The sequence below is a fragment of the Macrobrachium rosenbergii genome, chromosome 12 (assembly GCF_040412425.1).
Source record: "Macrobrachium rosenbergii isolate ZJJX-2024 chromosome 12, ASM4041242v1, whole genome shotgun sequence".
NCBI lineage: Eukaryota > Metazoa > Arthropoda > Malacostraca > Decapoda > Palaemonidae > Macrobrachium > Macrobrachium rosenbergii.
The window spans coordinates 102,077,810-102,097,628 of record NC_089752.1 but is presented as its reverse complement, the minus strand read 5'-3'; the positions used below and the strand labels follow the sequence as shown (position 1 = coordinate 102,097,628).

The 19,819-nt window shown below is 39.3% G+C and overlaps 1 protein-coding gene across 1 annotated transcript in view; it reads left to right on the top strand.

Moving 5' to 3' along the window:
* Positions 1–15,991, top strand: part of LOC136844161 (uncharacterized) — a 340,577-nt gene extending 324,586 nt beyond the window's left edge. Inside the window, exon 23 of the mRNA XM_067113178.1 lies at positions 15,089–15,991. Within this exon, the coding sequence (XP_066969279.1) occupies positions 15,089–15,853 (765 nt within the window). The 3' untranslated portion in view covers positions 15,854–15,991. The remainder of the gene's footprint in view (positions 1–15,088) is intronic.
* Positions 15,992–19,819: the final 3,828 nt, after the last annotated feature.

Here is a 19,819-nt window from a genome sequence, read left to right as displayed (position 1 = left end):
CCAGTCTAGTATTTATCATTTTCTCCATCAGCTTACATACACAGCTGGTAAGAGCTATTGGTCTATAGCTGGTGGCTTGGGAAGCATCTTTATTAGGCTTTTTAACTGGGACAATTATGGATATTTTCCAGTCCTTGGGTAAAATTCCAGTTTCCCATATTTTGTTTATAATCTTCAGTAAATATTTTTGGCATCATCTGGGAGGTGTTTCAGCATTTCATATATGATTGTATCCTCACCTGGAGCTGTGGATTCACTTGAGGAGAGCGCCTCACTAAGTTCTCTTAGGGAAAATTTGTAGTTGTATGGTTCAGATTTTCCCGAATCAAACTCAGACACATTTCAGAATTCCTAATTCTTTGAAATTCTGGAGAATAATTGTTAGGGCTGGAAACTTTAGAAAAGTGTTTTCCTAGCTCATTGGCAACTTCAGTGGGCTCTGTGATTAGAGTGTCATTTATTTTAACGAGGGCAATGGTGACGCTACAAATTTTCCACTCAGTTTCCTTATTTTGCGCCACACCACTCTTAGTGGGGTCTTGGAGTTTATTCCATTAATATAGTAAAGCCAACATTCTCTTTTGGCTTTCTTTATAAAAGCGCCGCTGCTTGGCTAAAGCACGTTTGTAGATTAATTTAGACTGAGGGGAGCCACTAGTTTTGTAACGTCTGTAGCATTTCCTAGTCACTTTTCTCAGAATACCACATGTCTTATTCCACCAGGGAACTGCAGGTCTACGAGGTTTGCCTTTTGTTTTTGGAATCGAGCTTTCAGCACTCTTCAAAGTAGATTCAATAAAGTAATCATAGGCATCTAGATGAGAATGAAAGGACTCAAACTCCCTATCTAGATTGACACCCTTACTAAATTTATCCCAGTCTGCGTCCTCTACCTTCCACTTAGGTAAAACTTCAGATGGAGCATTCAGAGCATATTTCAAATGGATCGGGTAGTGATCACTTCCATTTAAATCTTCATTAACAGACCAATTAAAATCAAGGTGGATACTAGTTGAAGAAATACTAAGGTCCAGTGCAGAGAAATGATTATCGTGAATGTTGTGGAAAGTCATTGACCCATTATTATACAGGGTAACATCATTCCTGTCAATAAGGTCTTCGATTAATTTCCTTTACTATCTAAAAACCGACTTCCCAAAGGGGATTGTGGGCATTAAAATCACCTAGCAAAAGTAAAGGAGCTGGAAGTTGGTCAATTAACGACTGAATATCTCCAATGTTAAAATCAAGGTCTGGTGGAAGGTATAAGGAGCAGATTGTTATCCTCTTTTCCAAAATGACTGAAATAGCGATAGCTTGTAGTGTTGTATTTAATTGTATTGTGGAGTGCTGTAGAGATTTATTAATAATAATTGCAGCACCTCCATGGGCACGATCACCAATTGGGGATATGATTTAAATATTGAATAATTTAGTCCAGGATTATAAACAGAGTTGCCTAACATTGTTTCCTGTAGGCATATAATCCCTGGATTAACTTCATGCATTAAAACTTTAAGGTCTTCTGTACGGGCTCTGAGACCTTTACAGTTCCACTGAAGAATATCGAGCAAGAATGCTAAGGTGGTAAAATGTGCTACTTCCCACTCCTTGAGGGGAAGTACTGTTCCTAGGGTGGGGTGGGAAATTCTCCTTTATAAGAGATTGTTTTCTTAATCCCTTTTCATCTGAATTGGTGTTCAGGGTCTTTGGTTGATCTTCATATTTTTTATTATGAACCTTATGTTCAGAATTATTATTGTGGTTCTGTGCACCACTAATCCTATTTGTCTTAGGGCGGCAAGACTGAATTGAACTCAGATGTTTTTGTTCTGAAACTACTTTTGGAACCACCTTTCTAGGAGGAGAGATGTCTTCCAAAACACTGAACCCATTTGAAGTTTTTATTATAAAATTATCATTATTTGGGGAACTATTTCTTGTGCGTTTCTTGGTAGTTGCAACCGTAGTTTTATTATTATTTTTGTTTGTGGCTGTGGCGATTGATGGCTCTGAACTAGCTCTATCTAATTGGGATTGTTCCTTTAGCTTATTTTGGTTTGAAGTATTTTCAGAATATTTTCCTGAATTATTGGCCGATTTTGGCACCCTTATTTTTGGAGATGAATCGACAGCTGTGGATGTGGTGGAAGATAAATTTTCTGTGCTTTTGAAGTACAATTTTTGCTACTGGACTTCAAAGCACTTGCCGACGAAAGTTTCTCACCAGTTTGGAGATTTTCATTATTATTTATGGTTCGAGAAATACCAGGTTTGTGATATCTTCCATCAGACACAGTTATTGGTGGCCTTACATTGTTGGAAGTTTTCATAAGTTTTATTACAGAAGCATACGTAGTGTTGGCACTTTGTTTGCCCCATTACCGTGCGCTTTGCTTCACTAATGCTAATATGTTCATTATCTGCCACTGCCAACACGTCTTGTTCAAATTTATATCTGGGACAAGCCCTAGAGTTTGGTGTGTGATCACCCTTGCAAAGAAAACAGTATCGGGCTGCTTTGCAATCATCAAAATTATCGTGCTCTGCAGAGCACACAGGACATCTTTTATTGTTATCGCAAGAGTTTTGAATGTGGCCATATTCAAAGCATTTGACGACACTGTCTAGGACTTCTTTATATTTTTTAACCTGCATCCTCTCATGGCCAACAATGATGGTATCAGGTAGGTAATTGGAGGAGAAGGTTAAAGGATAGCTGCATCACCACCCAGTTTTTTTACATGAGATACACAAGGAGGGCATCGATGGAGAATCTCCTCCTCTTTAAAAACATGCAGATCTTTTGAGTAAACTACTCCTTTCAGTGTATTAAAGAATCTGTGAGATGAAATAGATTCAATATTTCCACTTTCAGGAGGTTTAAAGTTAGCTAACAGAACTGCTTGAGTCTCATTTCCAGCTTTTATTAGAAGATTCTTTCCATACCGTTTCAAATTTCCAATGGGAATGGAACCAACCTTGCTCTCAATGCAGTCAGCAGCTTTTATCAAATTTTTCCCTCCCTCCTTGTAGATAGCAACATGCCATAGAGGGGAGGAAGAGCTCTGGTACATGGGACTGGTCCATGTTCTTCAGCCTTTGGAACAAAGTCAAATGGCTCATCATTCAAGTTTTTCACTGAAAACACTTTCGTGCTGACAACTGAGTCATTTAGAATGTGGCCATGGAGTCTCTGTTGTGCCTCACTAGCTTCCAAGGAGAGGAAAATTTGATAAAAGCACAAAATGACTGCTTATCTTTTTCTAGAACTAATTTAATTCTTTCCACTTTGCCGAATTGCTTCACTACACTGTATAAACATTCGTAATCTAATGATAAGTTTACATTAGTGCAATAAAGGACCCTATTATTTGAATCAAATCCACCAGATTTATTAACACCCTGGTGTCTCAGTGTTTGGTTCTGTCCAACAGCCAAGCCCGTATCCATGTTCATGCCAGAAGTCGTTGCCAGTGCCGTTAAGTCATCGGATCCAGGGAGGGAGAACTAGAAGCCAAATCCATAAGTTTAAACCAGTCCACATGCAAAGGTCCAAAAAGTGCACACCCGACACCCAAGAGCCCCGCACAGACCCCGACAGCATATCAAAAAGGACAAACTGGGCAGCTCCACTGCTCAGCTTCCCACCCCAACACACTCCCAAAGCCCACGAAGAGACCCCAAGCTGCCAAGCATGCACACATCAGACACCACACACAAACTGGTTCATCCACCCACCCAAAACTGCTTGGTCATATCAAGAAAGTATCGTAGATCAGTCAGGTATTCGCATTCTCCACCAATGGCACAAGTGAGAGTTGACTCCCAACAGTCCACCCCATACCCTACCCTTTCAGGATAGCACCAGTACGCTTGCAGTGGCCCAGGTATAAGCCAATCCGCCTGCTGGGAGTTCTGCCCCCACTAATGGGGACTGACTCCCCACTCCAACCGCACTCGTGGGCTTCGGACAAAAGCCAGAGTCCCACCTCCAAAACCAGCCCCCTGGATTCCGATGGGCTGATCCCCAGAGATGGTTCCGCCCTCAAGATAGCAGTGGAAAATCCCATCACCATCTCTTAGGTCCAAACTATCTCGGTGGCGACTCAACCACCACAACTCCCACAATTAGCTTCGAATGCGAACCCCTTCCAAAAACGATCCTTCTCAGACTCACCTAAGCAGTAAAATTTTGCGAATGTGGAAATGTCCACGCCATTTAAACCAAAAACTATGTAGGATGATTCGTCAGGACCCGGGCCCAAAGGCCAGGGTCCCTTAGCCCCTCACCTCGTCAAGGCGTCCTACTCGAGGGGTGGTCTGAGAGGGATCATGGAGCTTTCTCTTCTTGCATGGATACCAAGTAAGGTCACTCAACAATAATGTGCTCAGGAGAGAAGGTAACGCCTTTCCAAAGGAAGTCAGACCAAGGAAGGGACAGAAGACACCGCAGCGAAACTGTAGGAAGGCTGTGGTATGAGGCTAGCCTCCTTACCGCTTGACAGGAAGTGTAGAAAGGTGACTTATCTGCGTGCATCTTCAGCGGCTGTGAAGAGTCAAAAAATGTTATGGCAATTTCTGTCTGCGCCAGAATCCTTAGAACTGGATGATAACTGGAGGAAGAATGCAAAACTCTCATATGAAGTCTGCCTAACTTGACTAATGTCTCGGTGGACGACAGAGTCCCCAGTTGGTTCCTCCACGGTTGTTCCGAGCAAGAAGAAAAAGGGCTAGAAACTGTGGACCGTTTGAAAGCAGCTGCAATTTTCTTGGCAGATGGAAAAGCCCGAAAAATCCGAGAGTTAAGACTAATATCCAAAAAGAGGGCTCTTGCGATGGTCTTTCTATTCGAAAGGTCAGTGAGAAGAATGATGATAAAAAACTATACATCCACCAAGACGCCTTTCCATTGGCTGTCTGCCGATACCTGGGAATGTGCTTCAGGCTTGACTGAGGGGGCAACTACCCGGGGGCCAAACCCCTCGGACTCCCTTGGACAGCCAGTATGTCTCCTCCCAGGTTTAGGGGAGTATGGCATGGACTTTAGGTCTATGAAATCCGATGGGCCGGATAACTACCTCCTCCACCAAATCCAGTGAGACTTCTTTTCAGTGGCTGTTTGTCAATACCTGGGAATATGAACAGGCTCGACTGAGGGGGCAGCTAACCCGGGGACCTCCCACCAGCCCCCATTGGACTTTCAGTATGCCTGCTCCCAGGTTTAGACAGTGACTTAGGTCTAGGAGAGCCGGCAGGCCGGATAGTCACCTCCTCCACTTGCACAACACTTTCACTGTTACAAGGTTAATTTCCTGTTAACCCAGACTCAAGACTGGCAATGGCACGGGATGAAAGCAGGGAGCCAGGCGCAGGAGTAAGTGGATAAATGTAGGAGGAGAGAAAGAGGGATACGGGGAGAGTTGGCGCCAGGTGTTCAGGAGGTGGCACCGGGCACCTGAGAACAGACACTGAGCACTCTGTAGCTGGTGCCAGGCGAGCTGGGAGCTCGGGAGTTGGTGCTGGGCGCTCAGAGCACGATTCTCGGCTCTCAAGAACATCCTCTCTTCTTATAGCTCATCCCAGACACAACATTCAGCACAAAATCTCTCCTTACTACATTCCTGCCATTACACTTTTAGTTCTCTGCAAAATGAAGGTGATAAGATGTTTAATCTTGGTTACAACTTCGCTACAGTGGTGAAAAATTGATGAACTTGAATAAGACATAATAATAACCAAACTGAAGGCTACTTGAAATATGCAATAATACTTCACTGAAATCCAGTTACTGTATACAACCGGAAATGGTTACATCAAGCGCAGCAGAAACAGAATGAGATTGTCTGCTAAGTCGTTCCTGTTATTCCTGTTAGTGGGTAGGACTAGTCGCCTACACTAAACAATCGAAGCGCTACTGTGATTTTTTCATTTAAACTGCCACGTGAGTGAAACTATTAGCTATGTAATTACTCTGTAAGTTACTTTTATGAAAATCCATGTTTTTAGGGGTCTTGTCAGATTGATCCATTGACAGTCTATTTACAAATTTTGATGATATTAATATTGCTGCTGGCTTTAAGTGCAGCTTCATGTTTTTCAAAAGTCATCTTCCCATTTTCCTTCATTTTCATCAAAATTTATTCTTAATTCTAATGTTTTACTGTAACTAGCAAACGAAACAGAGTTTTGTAGTCACATTCCAAGGGAATGTGCTCTGCATATAATACAGTACTTTCAAATTATCCACTGTATTCCCACACTGGCAAGTTTTCAATTTGTGATGACTACCCTGAGAGGTAGCACCACCATTGGAGCATTCCACATCCATGGTCAAATCCATGTCAAGAGTTGTCATTTGTGTCGAGGCCTTGTCAGAGGTTGTCATTTGTGCCAAAACAGCATCATCAGAGGGCCCAAGGGCACTTGAATCTTTATTACTAAAACTCATAAAGATCGAATAGAAAAAACCTTAAAAAGATACCATCAGCCTTTAATGGAATTTATTCTTCCACCAATGGCACAAGTAAGGCTGACTCCCAAATTTCCACCCCCCTACCTTACCCCACAGGGGATGGCACAACACAATTAGAGTGGCCCAAGTGTAAGCCAAACCCACTTGCTAGGACCAAGGGTATTGCAAGAATACGATCATCCCCGCCCTAATCGTATTATGGGCAAACCGGATAGAGTGCCGAGAGTCCTATCCCTGGAAGCAGACCTCCCTGGAATCTGTGGCCCAGCCCCAGAATAGTTCCCCCCTTGAGATATCAATCTGATGTCTTTCAGGTCCAAACATTTTCGGATGGCTGATGGTTCTACCACAGATCCCACTATGCTTTGGATATAAACCCAATCCCAGCTATGATATTTTTCTATTTATTAGGTCCAATAAATTATAACAAAAGTGGAAAATTCCACAAAATTAATCCAATGAAATATATAAAGATATATAGGACTCTTGGACTCAAACCCAGCAACAAATTCCTGGGGTTCAAGAGCCCCCTTCATGTCAAGGTAGTCCCAGGTTGAGGGGGCACCCCATGATGTGTGCACAAGTACTTTCAATATATTCAAGGCATCCAGACACCTAACTTTTAGGGCTTTCAAATGAGGAACCCATGTCATCCTATGGTCAAAAATTAATCCTGTCATCCTATGGTCAAAAATTAATCCTAAGAACCAGGTTGCTTCTACACATGGGATATGCTGGCCTTTAATGTATATATCTGGGTCTGGATGTATTTCACGAATACAACCAAGGTGCACTGAAACAGATTTACTAGAGGCAAATTCAAAACCATTCAGATCTGCCCACTGGATAATTTTATCCACTACCAGTTGAAGTTTCCTTTCAGCCACTGCCATTCATTTTCCAGGAAATTTTATGGACATGTCGTCATGGAGGATAATGGAGGATATTCCATTCATGGCTAAAGCAAATAATGTCACACTCAGCACACTGCCTTGGGGAACTTTCTTTTTGGCATTTGGTCTCACCCAGGGTGTCACCTACTCTGACTTGGAAAAATCGACTTGCCAAAAATACCAGGATGAATAATGTCAATTCTCCTCTCAAACCTGATTTACGCTTACTTTGAAGTATACCATGCCTCCAAGCTGTACCACATGCCATTTCGAGGTAAAAAACACATTAACATGATGCTGCTTGGATGCAAATGCTTCACATATGGAGGACTCTAGTTGGATCTGAACATTAGTGATTGAGTGCATTTTATGGAAACCACAGTGGATAGGTGATAAAATACCTCTCATCTCCAAGTACCATAACAGTCTTGTGTTTACCATCTTCTCCATGATTTTACATAAACAAGCTGTCAGAACAATTGGTCAGTAATTTGCTGCTGAAAATTTGTCGTGTTTACAGATGCAGGCTTTATCATTGCATATGGAGTCTTGTCAGGGCCTGGGGCTGTCATTACAAGTTGCCAGAGCTGAAGCAAACTCTCTTTCAGTAAAGGGAAGAATATAAGATTCTTCTCTTTCTGCTCTAAAATTGAGTAATTTCTGTTCTGCATATCTATGCTGGTGTCTCCTGGAGCAACTTCAGATTTACACGATATAGACAAAAAATGTTCAGCGAAGGCATTGCTCACTTCAGATGCACCTGTCATATATAGTACTGACCATTCATTTTTAAAGTAGGAAGTGGGTTTGATTTATATTTGCCCGCTATCTTTCTTATTTTCTTCCAAACAGTAGATACTAGAGTTCTAATGTTTACTGATGAAACAAAGGATGACCATGAATTATTCTAGCTACTATCAATGCATGATGGACTTGTGCTGTGGATTTCTTATTATTATATTCTCCTCTGTGCTGTGTCAACAGCATCAAGTCAATGCCCTCGTCAATGCCCTCCTTGTAACTTGATGCAAGGCAGTTACAGTAAACCCCCTGTATTTTTTGGTCTTACCCATTCGCAGGTTTCTCTATGGAACATATATACGCATTATTTGCTGAAAATCCGCCCATTCGCAGTATTTTTCATTGAGAAATATTCACTAATTACTGTATTTTCATCTCATTTTCATGAATAAAAGCACTTTTTGTGATAAAACTATTAAAATACTCAGGTAATGCTCAAGTTACAATAGTTCACCTTACGATAATTCTTTTTTTTTATGGGGTAAGCAATTAATACGGATATGACAATATTTATAAAGTATTTTTAAATTTTACGCAGGCGCAGGCAGCAGCGTACAATCAGGCAGCGAGAGAAACCAAATTACAATAGACCAGCTTCTTTTCCTCCAACTCTTTATCCCATCTTCTAGTTAAAAAAAGTAACAGAGAATGATAGAAGTATTGTTAGTAACGTTATACTCTTGCGTAAATGTGTACAGTCATAAACAACTGATCGAGAAACTGTTGTTTATCACTGAATTGATAACAACAGCCCTTTTGCTTGTATTTCAACCATCATACGGTAATACACAATTACTGTAGGTTATAGCACAAATGACGTTAAGTAGAATCTGACATATATATTTACATTACACCCTTATTCGGTATGGATAAAAGATAGGCAAGGAAAAATACTGTTAAATTTATCCTGCAAGTTGTAGCTGAAGCTGAGAAAACAATGTTCAAGCTGCTAATGACTATAAATTATCTTGCATGGGCAACATGGATGAAACTCGACCGTATTTAAAATTGGAGAGAAAGTATTTTAATCAAAACTACTGGACATGAAAAAACATTACTGCTATTTTTACATCGATAAACAATAAATACGTAAAGTTTGTATTATGATAAATCAAGTGAAAATAGCGAACGAAATCTTGATTTTTATACACAAAACAAACGCTCCCAAACGGCCAACATCATATATTAATGAAAAAACAGCTAAATTTCACAAGACGTATTTAAGTTGTATTTTGACTTAACAACACTTCGTACAGTATAACAAAAAATAACCTTGCCCCATATAAATAAAGTATCTAGAGATTCATTTACTTTATTAAAAAAAAAAGAAATACTGTATCTCTTCCAAGATGTGACTGCTTCATGTGTTTGCTCGAAGATGTCATCACCAGTCAGTTACTGTTGTCAATGCTTCATGGACAGTTAGCAATTTGATTAGAAATCTTTCTTGTGGAAATGACTCCACGTAGTATCTCATGCCATGCCTTTGTATCATGGTGCAATATTAGGTCCACATTGCATCAGAAAATCTGTTCTAGAAGCTTCTATGGCGTGACCAGAAATGGTTGTTTTTAAGGAACCAATCAGTGTGTGGTAAATAAAAATACTCCTTGTATGGGAATGACAATTGCGTGTCGTCATTAGCTCTGCCCATATTGTTGTATATAAGCTTCCAGAAGAGACTGCCTTAGACAGATATAAACAGAGATAGACAGAGACGGCAATCAGAGGTCGGACAAAGCAAGGGTCAGACGAGAGTATCCCCTTCAGATGACTTTCTCTTCATATAAATCTTGTCCTGCCCGAGACAAAGAAAAGCAGCCAGCCCTTCCTGCTTGTAATAAGGTGAAGTCACAAGCCCTACATACCAGAGACAAAGAGAAGCTGCCAGCCCTTTCTGCTTGTAATAAGGTGAAGTCACAAGCCCTACATACCAGAGACAAAGAGAAGCTGCCAGCCCTTTCTGCTTGTGATGAGAAGTCTCTAAGCCCTCCATGTCCGAGACAAGATGAAGCAGCATACCAGTGACGAAGAGTAGTCAGACCTTCCTGCCTGTGTGGGGAAGAAGTCGCCAAGCCCTTCCTGCCAGTTGAGAGGGGGAGTCACCAGCCCTGCCTGCCCTCCATTTGCACAATGGCCAGACTCTTGGAGAATCAACATTTGCTGCCCCATCCTGAAGACATCCCTTTTGCGACGTCTTCAATCTCGTGATAACCGTGCCAGCTTCATCTCTTCAGCTGAAACTTCAGTTGTCCTTCTGTGACATCCTCAAGCCAGAAGCCACCACGCCAGCATCATCTCTTCAGCTGAACCCCCAGTCACGAAGGATAACTCACCAACTTGCCATTTAGGTATTATAATTGCTCCACCTTCCAACCTGTTCCCCCTGTCCATAACTGCTTCGATTTACTTTGCTGTGTCATGGTGAATGAAAGCAAAGGGGAAGCAACATTTCATTATCTTTGTAAATAAGGTTGTGAATAAATGTGAGTTTTTTATATTCATTTCCCATATTTCAGTTGTTGGTGTTGAATCTTTATTGTTTTGAGTATGAAAGAACTTGCAGTGATGCTTGGATCGTGACAGTTCTGATGACCAATATGGGACTGGTTGCCGTCGAAACATTCCTGTAGTTTTGGGGATAGAGTTAATTCCTACTGTATGAAGTATTCCATTGAGAAAGTCAGTATCGTCATCTACACTTTGAAATTCATCTGCATTGCTTTTTGTATCACTTAACTCCTGGAATTTCTTCCAGTGTGCTTTTTCAAGCAACTATCGTGGTGATCTCTTGAATAGGTGGGCTTTCATTGATGTTGATGATAGCTGGCACATGATCACTTGCATGCCATTCGTCTAGTGTTCATAACTCAAAATCAATATGAAAGTGTGTGGGCTATTCTGTATTAAAGAGTCCCACATCCACACTTTCTATAAGTGATAACACCACCCCTTGTGTTGGCTAAAACATCACCCCACCAAGAATATCTCCTAGCAGGGGGAATGGTCAAGGGAGCTGATAAATTACCTCGATCATATCATTATATGAAACATTATAGTTCAGAGGTATGTATGAGCAAATGGTATATCTCTTGCATATATTGGTTTGTACAGCCACTGCCTGCAGAGGAGTGCTTAGAGTAAGAGGCATTTGGGGTATATCATGGCAGACTTGTGAGACTTCCACCATCACTACCCATTAGTTGGTTGTAGGGAGTCATATAGCTTAAATATTTCCTGGGGAAAGGAGTATTGATAATGTTTACTTTCCTGTAGACATGATTACAGGAGAGTATCATGAATAAGCAATTTTATACTCATATTTAGCCCTCTGACATTGGCGATTCCACTGAAGTACAGTATATTAGAGAAAATAAGATTTTATTTTCTGGGAGGCTCTTTCTGTGAGGTCTTCCTATTAAGATTTGTAAATTTGTTAGAACCACAAGAAGATCACTGGATAATGGAGGTCTTGAGATCTTTGGAGTGTTACCATTCTTCATGCTTTTAGCATTATTTGTGGGTGCCCTTGGGAGCATGATGGGTTTCAACATTTACTTCAATTGATTTTAAATCATTTGTGGATCTTCTATCAGTTTGGAGATTGTTGATGATAAGTCTTTTATTTTTTTACTTAGGAGATAAGGATGGAGGTCTTCTTCATCTACATGTTAGCTACCTAGCTTAGACACTTGCACATCTTATGCACATAGTAGCTCTATGCTGGGTGAAGCTTCCCCTATACATGGCAAAGATATTGCCTTAGGGCGCTTCATCGAGTCTTTTGTTAAGGAAAGGATGGATTGGGGAACAGGGCATCTGTAAGGCCTTATGAAGTGATGCAGTTTTATTATGTTTACGATTTTCTTCTAGGACAGCACATATACCCTGAGAGTGCTAGATGATGAAGTAGCTGTATGGTTGTAAATTTTCTTTTGTTATTGCCTTTGTATAACTTTTGACCTTACATAGTAATCTTTTTGCATACCACTATACTTATATGTTTGATGGCAGACTAGTTCCTCATTGGAAGGGTTGATATCGTTCTCGGGTAGCACTCTGCTGGGCTCACGTTCGATTCTCTGACCGGCCAATGAAGAATTAGCGAAATTTATTTCTGATGATAGAAATTCATTTCTCGTTATAATGTCGTTCAGATTCCACAATAACCTGTAGGTCCCATTGCTAGGTAACCAACTGGTTCTTAGCTGCATAAAATAAATCTAATCCTTCCGGCCAACCCTAGGAGAGCTGTTAATCAGCTCAGTGGTCTGCTTAAACTAAGGTATACTTGGTGGCAGACTTGTTCAGGGAGGCTTCTTCAGTTTTATATGGTTGGTAATTCTTGTTATTAGATTTATGATTCATATTGTAGTTGGTGAACCTGGCTTAAAGTGTGCAATCTCCATAAGGCAAGTACCACATATTTTTTTGTTTTTACAAATTTGCGATGGGATTCCATACTTGAAACTGTAACATTGTAGTGGTCTCTGTTTAAGTGGCCTAACAGCTATTTTGTTTACGTTCAGTACTCTAAAGTAAGGATAATCACAGATGTCCTAGGAACATTCTACACTTTTAGTGGACACATGCTTAATATCCCTTCTGTAAATACATACAAAGCTTACCATAACTAAAATTTAAGCGGGGTTTGACATCAATCACCATTTCACTGTTGTTTGTCTTGAAGTTCCAAAGCATGTATGACTGTAGGAAACTGCATGTATGAGGATACTGTTTTGTCCAAAACAGGAGATATCACCAGATCTTATTGTTTCAACCTTATTCTAAAGGATTCTGTTCATTTTAAAGAAATTACCATTATCCTCTCTGGCTGTTGCAGTAAGCCACATTGGAGGTTTAGGTTTTCCCACTAAGAGTATGTTTTCTTTGTCTAGTCTGTAGACCAGTAAACATCCAAGCCATTGGGAACGCTTTCACTGAGAGTGCCATTAATGTTTTCATGAATTTTGAACTTATGTCACAACTGGCCTTGAAAGCTTCCTCATGGTTACTGAATATCATCCAAGAATTCCACTTTTCGTTATCAATATCAAGATTCATTCTTAGTTCGACAATTGTCCCATAATGTTCAAAAATCTTACACAGCATATTATAATCTGTTTCTAAATGAATTTTCATAACATGAAGAATCTTCAGTTTTTCAATCTTAGCCATATTCTGTTATTTATTTCTTCTAGCATTTTATTATTATTATTTATTAATATTATTATTATTATTATTATTATTATTATTATTATTATCACAAGTGTCATTAGTAACCTCACTTCCATGGAAATTTGCTCCATTATCTTTACTGTCATTCAAATTGACCTGTGATTATTTGTTTGAGGGGAATTGCCATTGACACTGCCAGGTGTCATCATGTGTGCCAAAAGGGTATCGTCACAGGGTCCAGGGGTACTCATTCTTTATTACTCTTCATAAAGATCAAAGTGAGAAAAAGAAATTAATGAATAAACCTGAAAATCTTAAAAGATATCAGGCTCTCCTGGAGTTTATTCTTCTACCAATGGCACTAGTAAGAGCTGATTCCCAAATGTCCACTCGCTACCCTACCTCACACAGGATGGCACAACAAGGATACAATCATCCCCACCCTAATCATATGAGCAAACCAGACAGAATTCCAAGAGTTCTATCCCCAGAATCAGACCACCCCTGGAATCCGTGGCTCAGCTCTGCAGAATAGTTCCGCCCTTGAGGTATCAATGTGATATCCCCTCAGGTCCAAACATTATCGGCTAGTTGATGATCCTACCATAGTTCCTACTAATAGCTTCAGATATAAACCCCAATCCCAGCTATGATACCTTTTCGTATTTATCAGGTCAAATAAATTTTGCCAAAAGTGGAAAATTCCACAAGGCTTAACCCAAATTTATAAGTAACAATACATAGGACTCTTGGGCCCGAACCTGGGAACAAATTCCAGGGGTTCAAGAGCCCCCTCACCAAGCCAAGGTGGTCCCATGTTAAGGTGGTGTTGGAAGCATGAGTGTATGAAAATTTTCCAAAATTTTCCATATTGATTACTATATGCTCAACCCACATTGTATGCCTCGTCTTAAAATTAGGTGGAAGGTCATTAAGAAGTCTTGAGTGATTATAATCCAGCAGGGAGAGCTGGAATTTCTGATGTGTAAAAGAAATAGTATAACAAAGTTGGTTTTATCATGAAAATTCCTTAATACAGGCAGTCCCCGGTTATCGGCTGGGTTCTGTTTTTGAGTGTGTGATGATAAACGAAAATCGCGCTAACCGAAAATTGGCTTTTTCGGCGATTTTCGGGGGTTATCGGCGCCGATAAGCGGAAATCGGCGATTTTCAGCGCCGAAAATTGTCGATTTTCATTGCTAGACAAGCGTCATAAAACCGAATCGCTGTTAACCAAGCCCGCCGTTAACCGGGGACTGCCTGTATACATAGGGTGGTTCATTGTGCAATAATGTCAGTTATAAGGTTAAATACTTCATATGTATCTTTGGTGCAAATGAAATTTCCCTTACTGTTCAATATTAATGCTGTATTAATCATTAAGGTAGGTTGCTTAATATGTTGAATTATACATATCAGTAGTGATTCTTTGTAGTGACAAGCTTTTCACTTGGTGCTTTTTCCACTTTTTTTTTTGAAAGGTTTTTGTGTGGCACTTTTTGTTGCTAGCTTTACTATTAAATGAAATTTATATTTTTTGTTTGTTTTCTCATTAAAATATTAATATTCATGGAATCACTTTGTTTTATATTTCATTGGCTCATGCTGTTGTAGATTTATGTGGCATATTTGACAGTTTTCGTATTGTGGTGGTAATTTAAATTTTTTTGTGCAGGAAATAATTTCTGTGGATATATGTAAATTGTGTCTGGTTAATGGTATGATTTTATTTTCTTTGCAGGACTATTTGCAAGAAAACCATAGTTTTGCCCCAAACAACCCGTATTGGAGTGAAGGTAGCACAAATGCATTGTCAAAGGGAAAGCAGAAGTCAGGGATTAGTCAGAGAAATATTTTAGATTCTCTGTTATGGGGTGGAATGAAGAAAACAGAAGGAAGTGCAGAAAAAGAAACTAAAGGCCCTGTGTGGATAATTGAAAAGCCTAGGAATACTTTTGAGCCTTGTTACAGGATGAATGACACAAGATCTAGGGCAGACATGGATAAATCTTGGAGGAAAACAGACAAGGGACTCAATAAGGAATCTCAAGAAGTGATGCAAAATGCAGTTATGGAAAATATATCTCATCCAACTAATGCTGAAGTAAAGGAAGAGAACTTAAATGCCATGGAAATAGTATCACTAGTTCCAGAGGACAATAGAGAGGACCACAGGGAAGAAAAAGAGGACAAATTTTCCTGCACAGAGTTTAAAGGCAAAGGTGGTGATGCTGAAATTGTTCATGATACTAGGACTAATGATGTCAGGAAACAGGAACATTTCCTAGAGGCTATTGAGACAATTAATGACAAGCCTTTAACTGAATTTAGTGAAACAGGTGAACAAGTAATTAATAGAAGAGGATATTCCCAAGTACGTTTTCGTTCAGTAGAATCCCCAAAGAAAATCGCAGAAACAGAGAAACATATTAAGATTGTCACTGGTAGTGGTAAGAACAAAAAATCTAAGAAACTGAGTCTAGCTTTGCAAGAAGGAAATGAATGATGTAGATATACTTTGTCATTTTAGGTATACTCTATTTGCACATGTAGCACACACCTGTCTTAAGTCATTATATGTGGTGCCTTGGCTTAATGTAAGACAGTAGATAAAAGATTTTATTTTGAATATGAAAAATTTTTAATTTGAAATTTTTAGCACCAAGATTGCATATTATGCACCCTTGCATAAATATTTTTATATAAAAAAATATAAAATATGTACTCCATATATTTATAGTCAGTTAAGGATTGAACACTAATAGAAGATGTCATATACAACAATACTAAGAGCCAAAACACACATTTCTAGGAAGTAAATTCCATTCAGTTGGTAATACTGAATAGCTACAGATTAAGTCAAGTAACTCTCTAGTGTACATTTAATGCCAAAAGTCTTCTTTTGAATTTGAATTAATTTTTTAGAGGTACACTTTAAACAAAGGTAAATAAGCAATTGTTTGCTGTTACATGCTCTCTTGTATGAAATTTTGAAGGGTAAAAAGATGCACAGAATTTTGTTAGGTTTTATGTTCATTGTTGTTGGTTCATTAACTGCTGCAGCACATTGCTCTGAGGTGTTGCGTAATGCTTCAGGCATTGTCTTGGTACTATTTTTGTGTATAGCTTGCTATAAAATGTTCAGTACCTAGGTGTTCAGGATGCACATGGAACAGTTATATTTTATTAATCTTAAAAGTTTGGAAGTACAGTAGTTGAGAATTTGTTAATTTCAAAATCAAAATTGTATTGATCAGAATTTTTAATTTATTTTTATTGTCTGAAGGATTTTATTTTTAAATATATATTTTTAACAATTTCTCATTGCTCTTGTTAAATTTTCTCTACATTCCATCAAAGAAATATTTACCGGCAAAAGTTGGAAAAGCACCATACTTTTTGGTTTCCAAGATGCTCCAACCTTGAAAACACACCTCAGTTTAGAATAGCAAAATTAAAAAAGAATAAAAAAATAAAGAAAATTGTGTTGGCACTGCCACAAGTTTTTGGTTTTGTTTTGGCTGGTACGTTGTGTGTAGTCAACTGATAGTGCATTAAGTACTTTGGCCGTGGCTGCTACAGCAATTGATTATTATAGTTTTTCAGTTCATTTATTTAGAAAGGACTGTCTCTTGTTTTCTCTAATTCATTGATTTTAATAACGTTTTTTGAAACAGACATACTAGGAAACTGAAAAACTTGAACAGATTACCAAGTTATGCATACAGTATAAACTACCCAGCCATGTTTCATAAGAAATATTCTTGACCAAGAGTGTCCCGATGCATGACATCCCAAATAGAACAAAATAAAGATAGAATGAAAATTAAAATCCACACCATGCCAATACTACAAATAAGAAAAACCTACAGTCTTCAGAAACTGAAAATACTTTGCATATTGTTACCATTTGTAAAAAAGGTTTTTGACATTGGAAAAAACTATTTATAGTAGCACTGTAATCCTCAGAAACATAAAATACTTTGCATGTTGTTGCCATTTGTAAAAAAAGTCTTTGACATTGGAAAAAAGTATTTATGATAGCACTGTAATCTTCAGAAACTGAAAATACTTTGCATATTGTTACTATTTGTAAAAAAGTTTTTGAAAAAACTGTTTATGGTAGCACTGTAATCTTCAAAAACTGAAAATACTTTGCATATTATTACCTTTTAAAAAAAAAACCAGTTTTTGACATTGTAAAAAAACTATTTATGGTAGCACTGTAAGTCTTCAATGGAGTTACTCTCATGCCATTCCCCAAGGGCAATGTAAGACAGACCAACCAATCTCAAAGAATTCTCTTATAGTTGATTTTGACCAGAATAGTACTTGTTGGTACAATGATAGAGTATAAAGGCCTCAAGATGAGGCTTCTGTTTTTTCTGCAGTGACTGCCTCGGTTTTCCCTTCATACTTTTCATTCACATGTGGCAACAGCACATATGTCGGCCATTTTCCTCATTACACACCAAGTCTGTGCAAGATAAATGTTCACCCCAGTCTCTTGCCTTTTCACCAGGGAGAGTGCGTGGGTTGGAGGACTCGCAGCAGCTACCAAAAATAGGTTTTTCCTATGTCAAAACCTGTTTTTTGATAGCTCAGTCACTGTTCATCCTCTAAGGAACTTACAAAATAAATTGACAGATGGTGAAATGGCTTAGCTCTTAGGTATATCCCAACAACTGATAAAATTTCAGTCCAGGATAAAGTCAAGTTATCAACCATATTCTTTATTCCTGATACCCATTAGGGTTAGGCTTAAAGAAAAGGAAACAACACATGGAACCATATATGTATTAACCCTTGTGGTTCTAAGGTCACTTACCTAATTATGTTGAGTCCGACTGTGGGATTATTGCATCTCCCCTGGCAATATCTCAGCATGACCACCATTCTCACTGCAGTAGTGTTTCAGGAATACTGCTTCTAAAATGACCACCCTGTACACTCACAGACCTCTTCAAAAGAAACATTTCTAAAGAAAGCCAACAGTGTACTCACCTTCCAGATGTCATGTGACCTAGGAAAGGAGTGATGGTCTGCCTTTTTAATTAGGTACACTAAAATAATTCTCAGCCATGTAGAGAGTGGTTTGTTTGGGCTAGGGTGTAGGAAAGTAGGCCATCTGGGACATTTGCCATGACATCTAGATAAACTTTGAATGCTTGAACTAGGCAAATTGTTTTGTCCCAAATACTGCACTGAGTTCCCTTACCATAAAAGGGGATTTCCTCTTTAAAGGGTCCTCATTCTTGGCCAAGGATGATTGTCCAGGAGACAATATTAAATGATGGCTTGGTGTTTGAGCGATGAAAAGTTGCCCCTGTCTAAAAGAGCCCAGTTTGCTAATCCAAGCTCCTGATGCCAGCACAGTTAAGAAGACTGCCTTTTGGAGGACATGAGTTGTAGCTGCATTTGGGTCCAGTGAACTGAGGAGGTGACAGGAATCCAAGAACCTTATTCAGGGACAGGTAAGGGAAAGCTTTGCAGGAGCTGGCCTTTACAGTGCGAAAGACCGGAGAGAGGAATAACAATTTCTACATTAGAATCTATTCCAAAACCATAATGCAAGGGTTATGCCAATGCTGTCTTGTATGCCATGGTGGTTGTAATAGCAAGGCACTTATCCTCAAAAAGGTATATAAAAAATGTAGAACTGTTTCAACAGATTTCAACTGGCCTCTCAGCTTAGAGGTAATCTGACCACACTTTCCATATAGAGTGGTATTGACTGATAGATCAAGTCTGTAGTTTTTCACACTGGTACCTAGCAATGTTAAATGAATAATCCCCATGGTAGACTAGATGTAAAAAATCCACATGAAGGTCATGGCTCATAAAGGAGGATGCGTTGACAACTTTCCCTCCTCCTGTCTGGGATAGAACAGTGGACAGTAATGGAATTATTTTTTCGCCCAATGTTGAAGCAAAAGGAACCAATAACTGTTTGGCCGATTCAGGGTGGTTCTTTGAAAGCTAGTAGTTTGTTCAAGGGGTTTTAAATCCAAGACAATTGAGGAAAGAGGTAGATTGTCCTCCATTTGTTACAGTATCGTAGGAATGCATCGCTTGCTGTTGCCTGATTGTCCAGGTTTGAAGACACGTACACTGGAAGTTGATGGTTTCATGTGGAAAACAAGTCCACTTCCGGATGTGAAAGCATGTTAGCAATTATTTAAAAGGAGTGTCTGTCCAACATCTACTTGGTTGAGGCTACTGTATGCTATTACAGTGAGAGACCCCATGAGGTGGAGTGCTGACAAGTACCACTTCCTTACTTGGGCCATCCATAGGATAGATAGCATTACTGCATTGAGGGGAGTTGAGCGTGAGCTGATAGGGAAAGACTATCATGTGTCTTTCAGATCTATAGAGATGGTCCAGGTAACTCGTGAAATAAGCGAACACACTTGGGCAACAGTAGTCATCTGAAACTCATCACATATAATATGTTTGTTCAAACTTGACA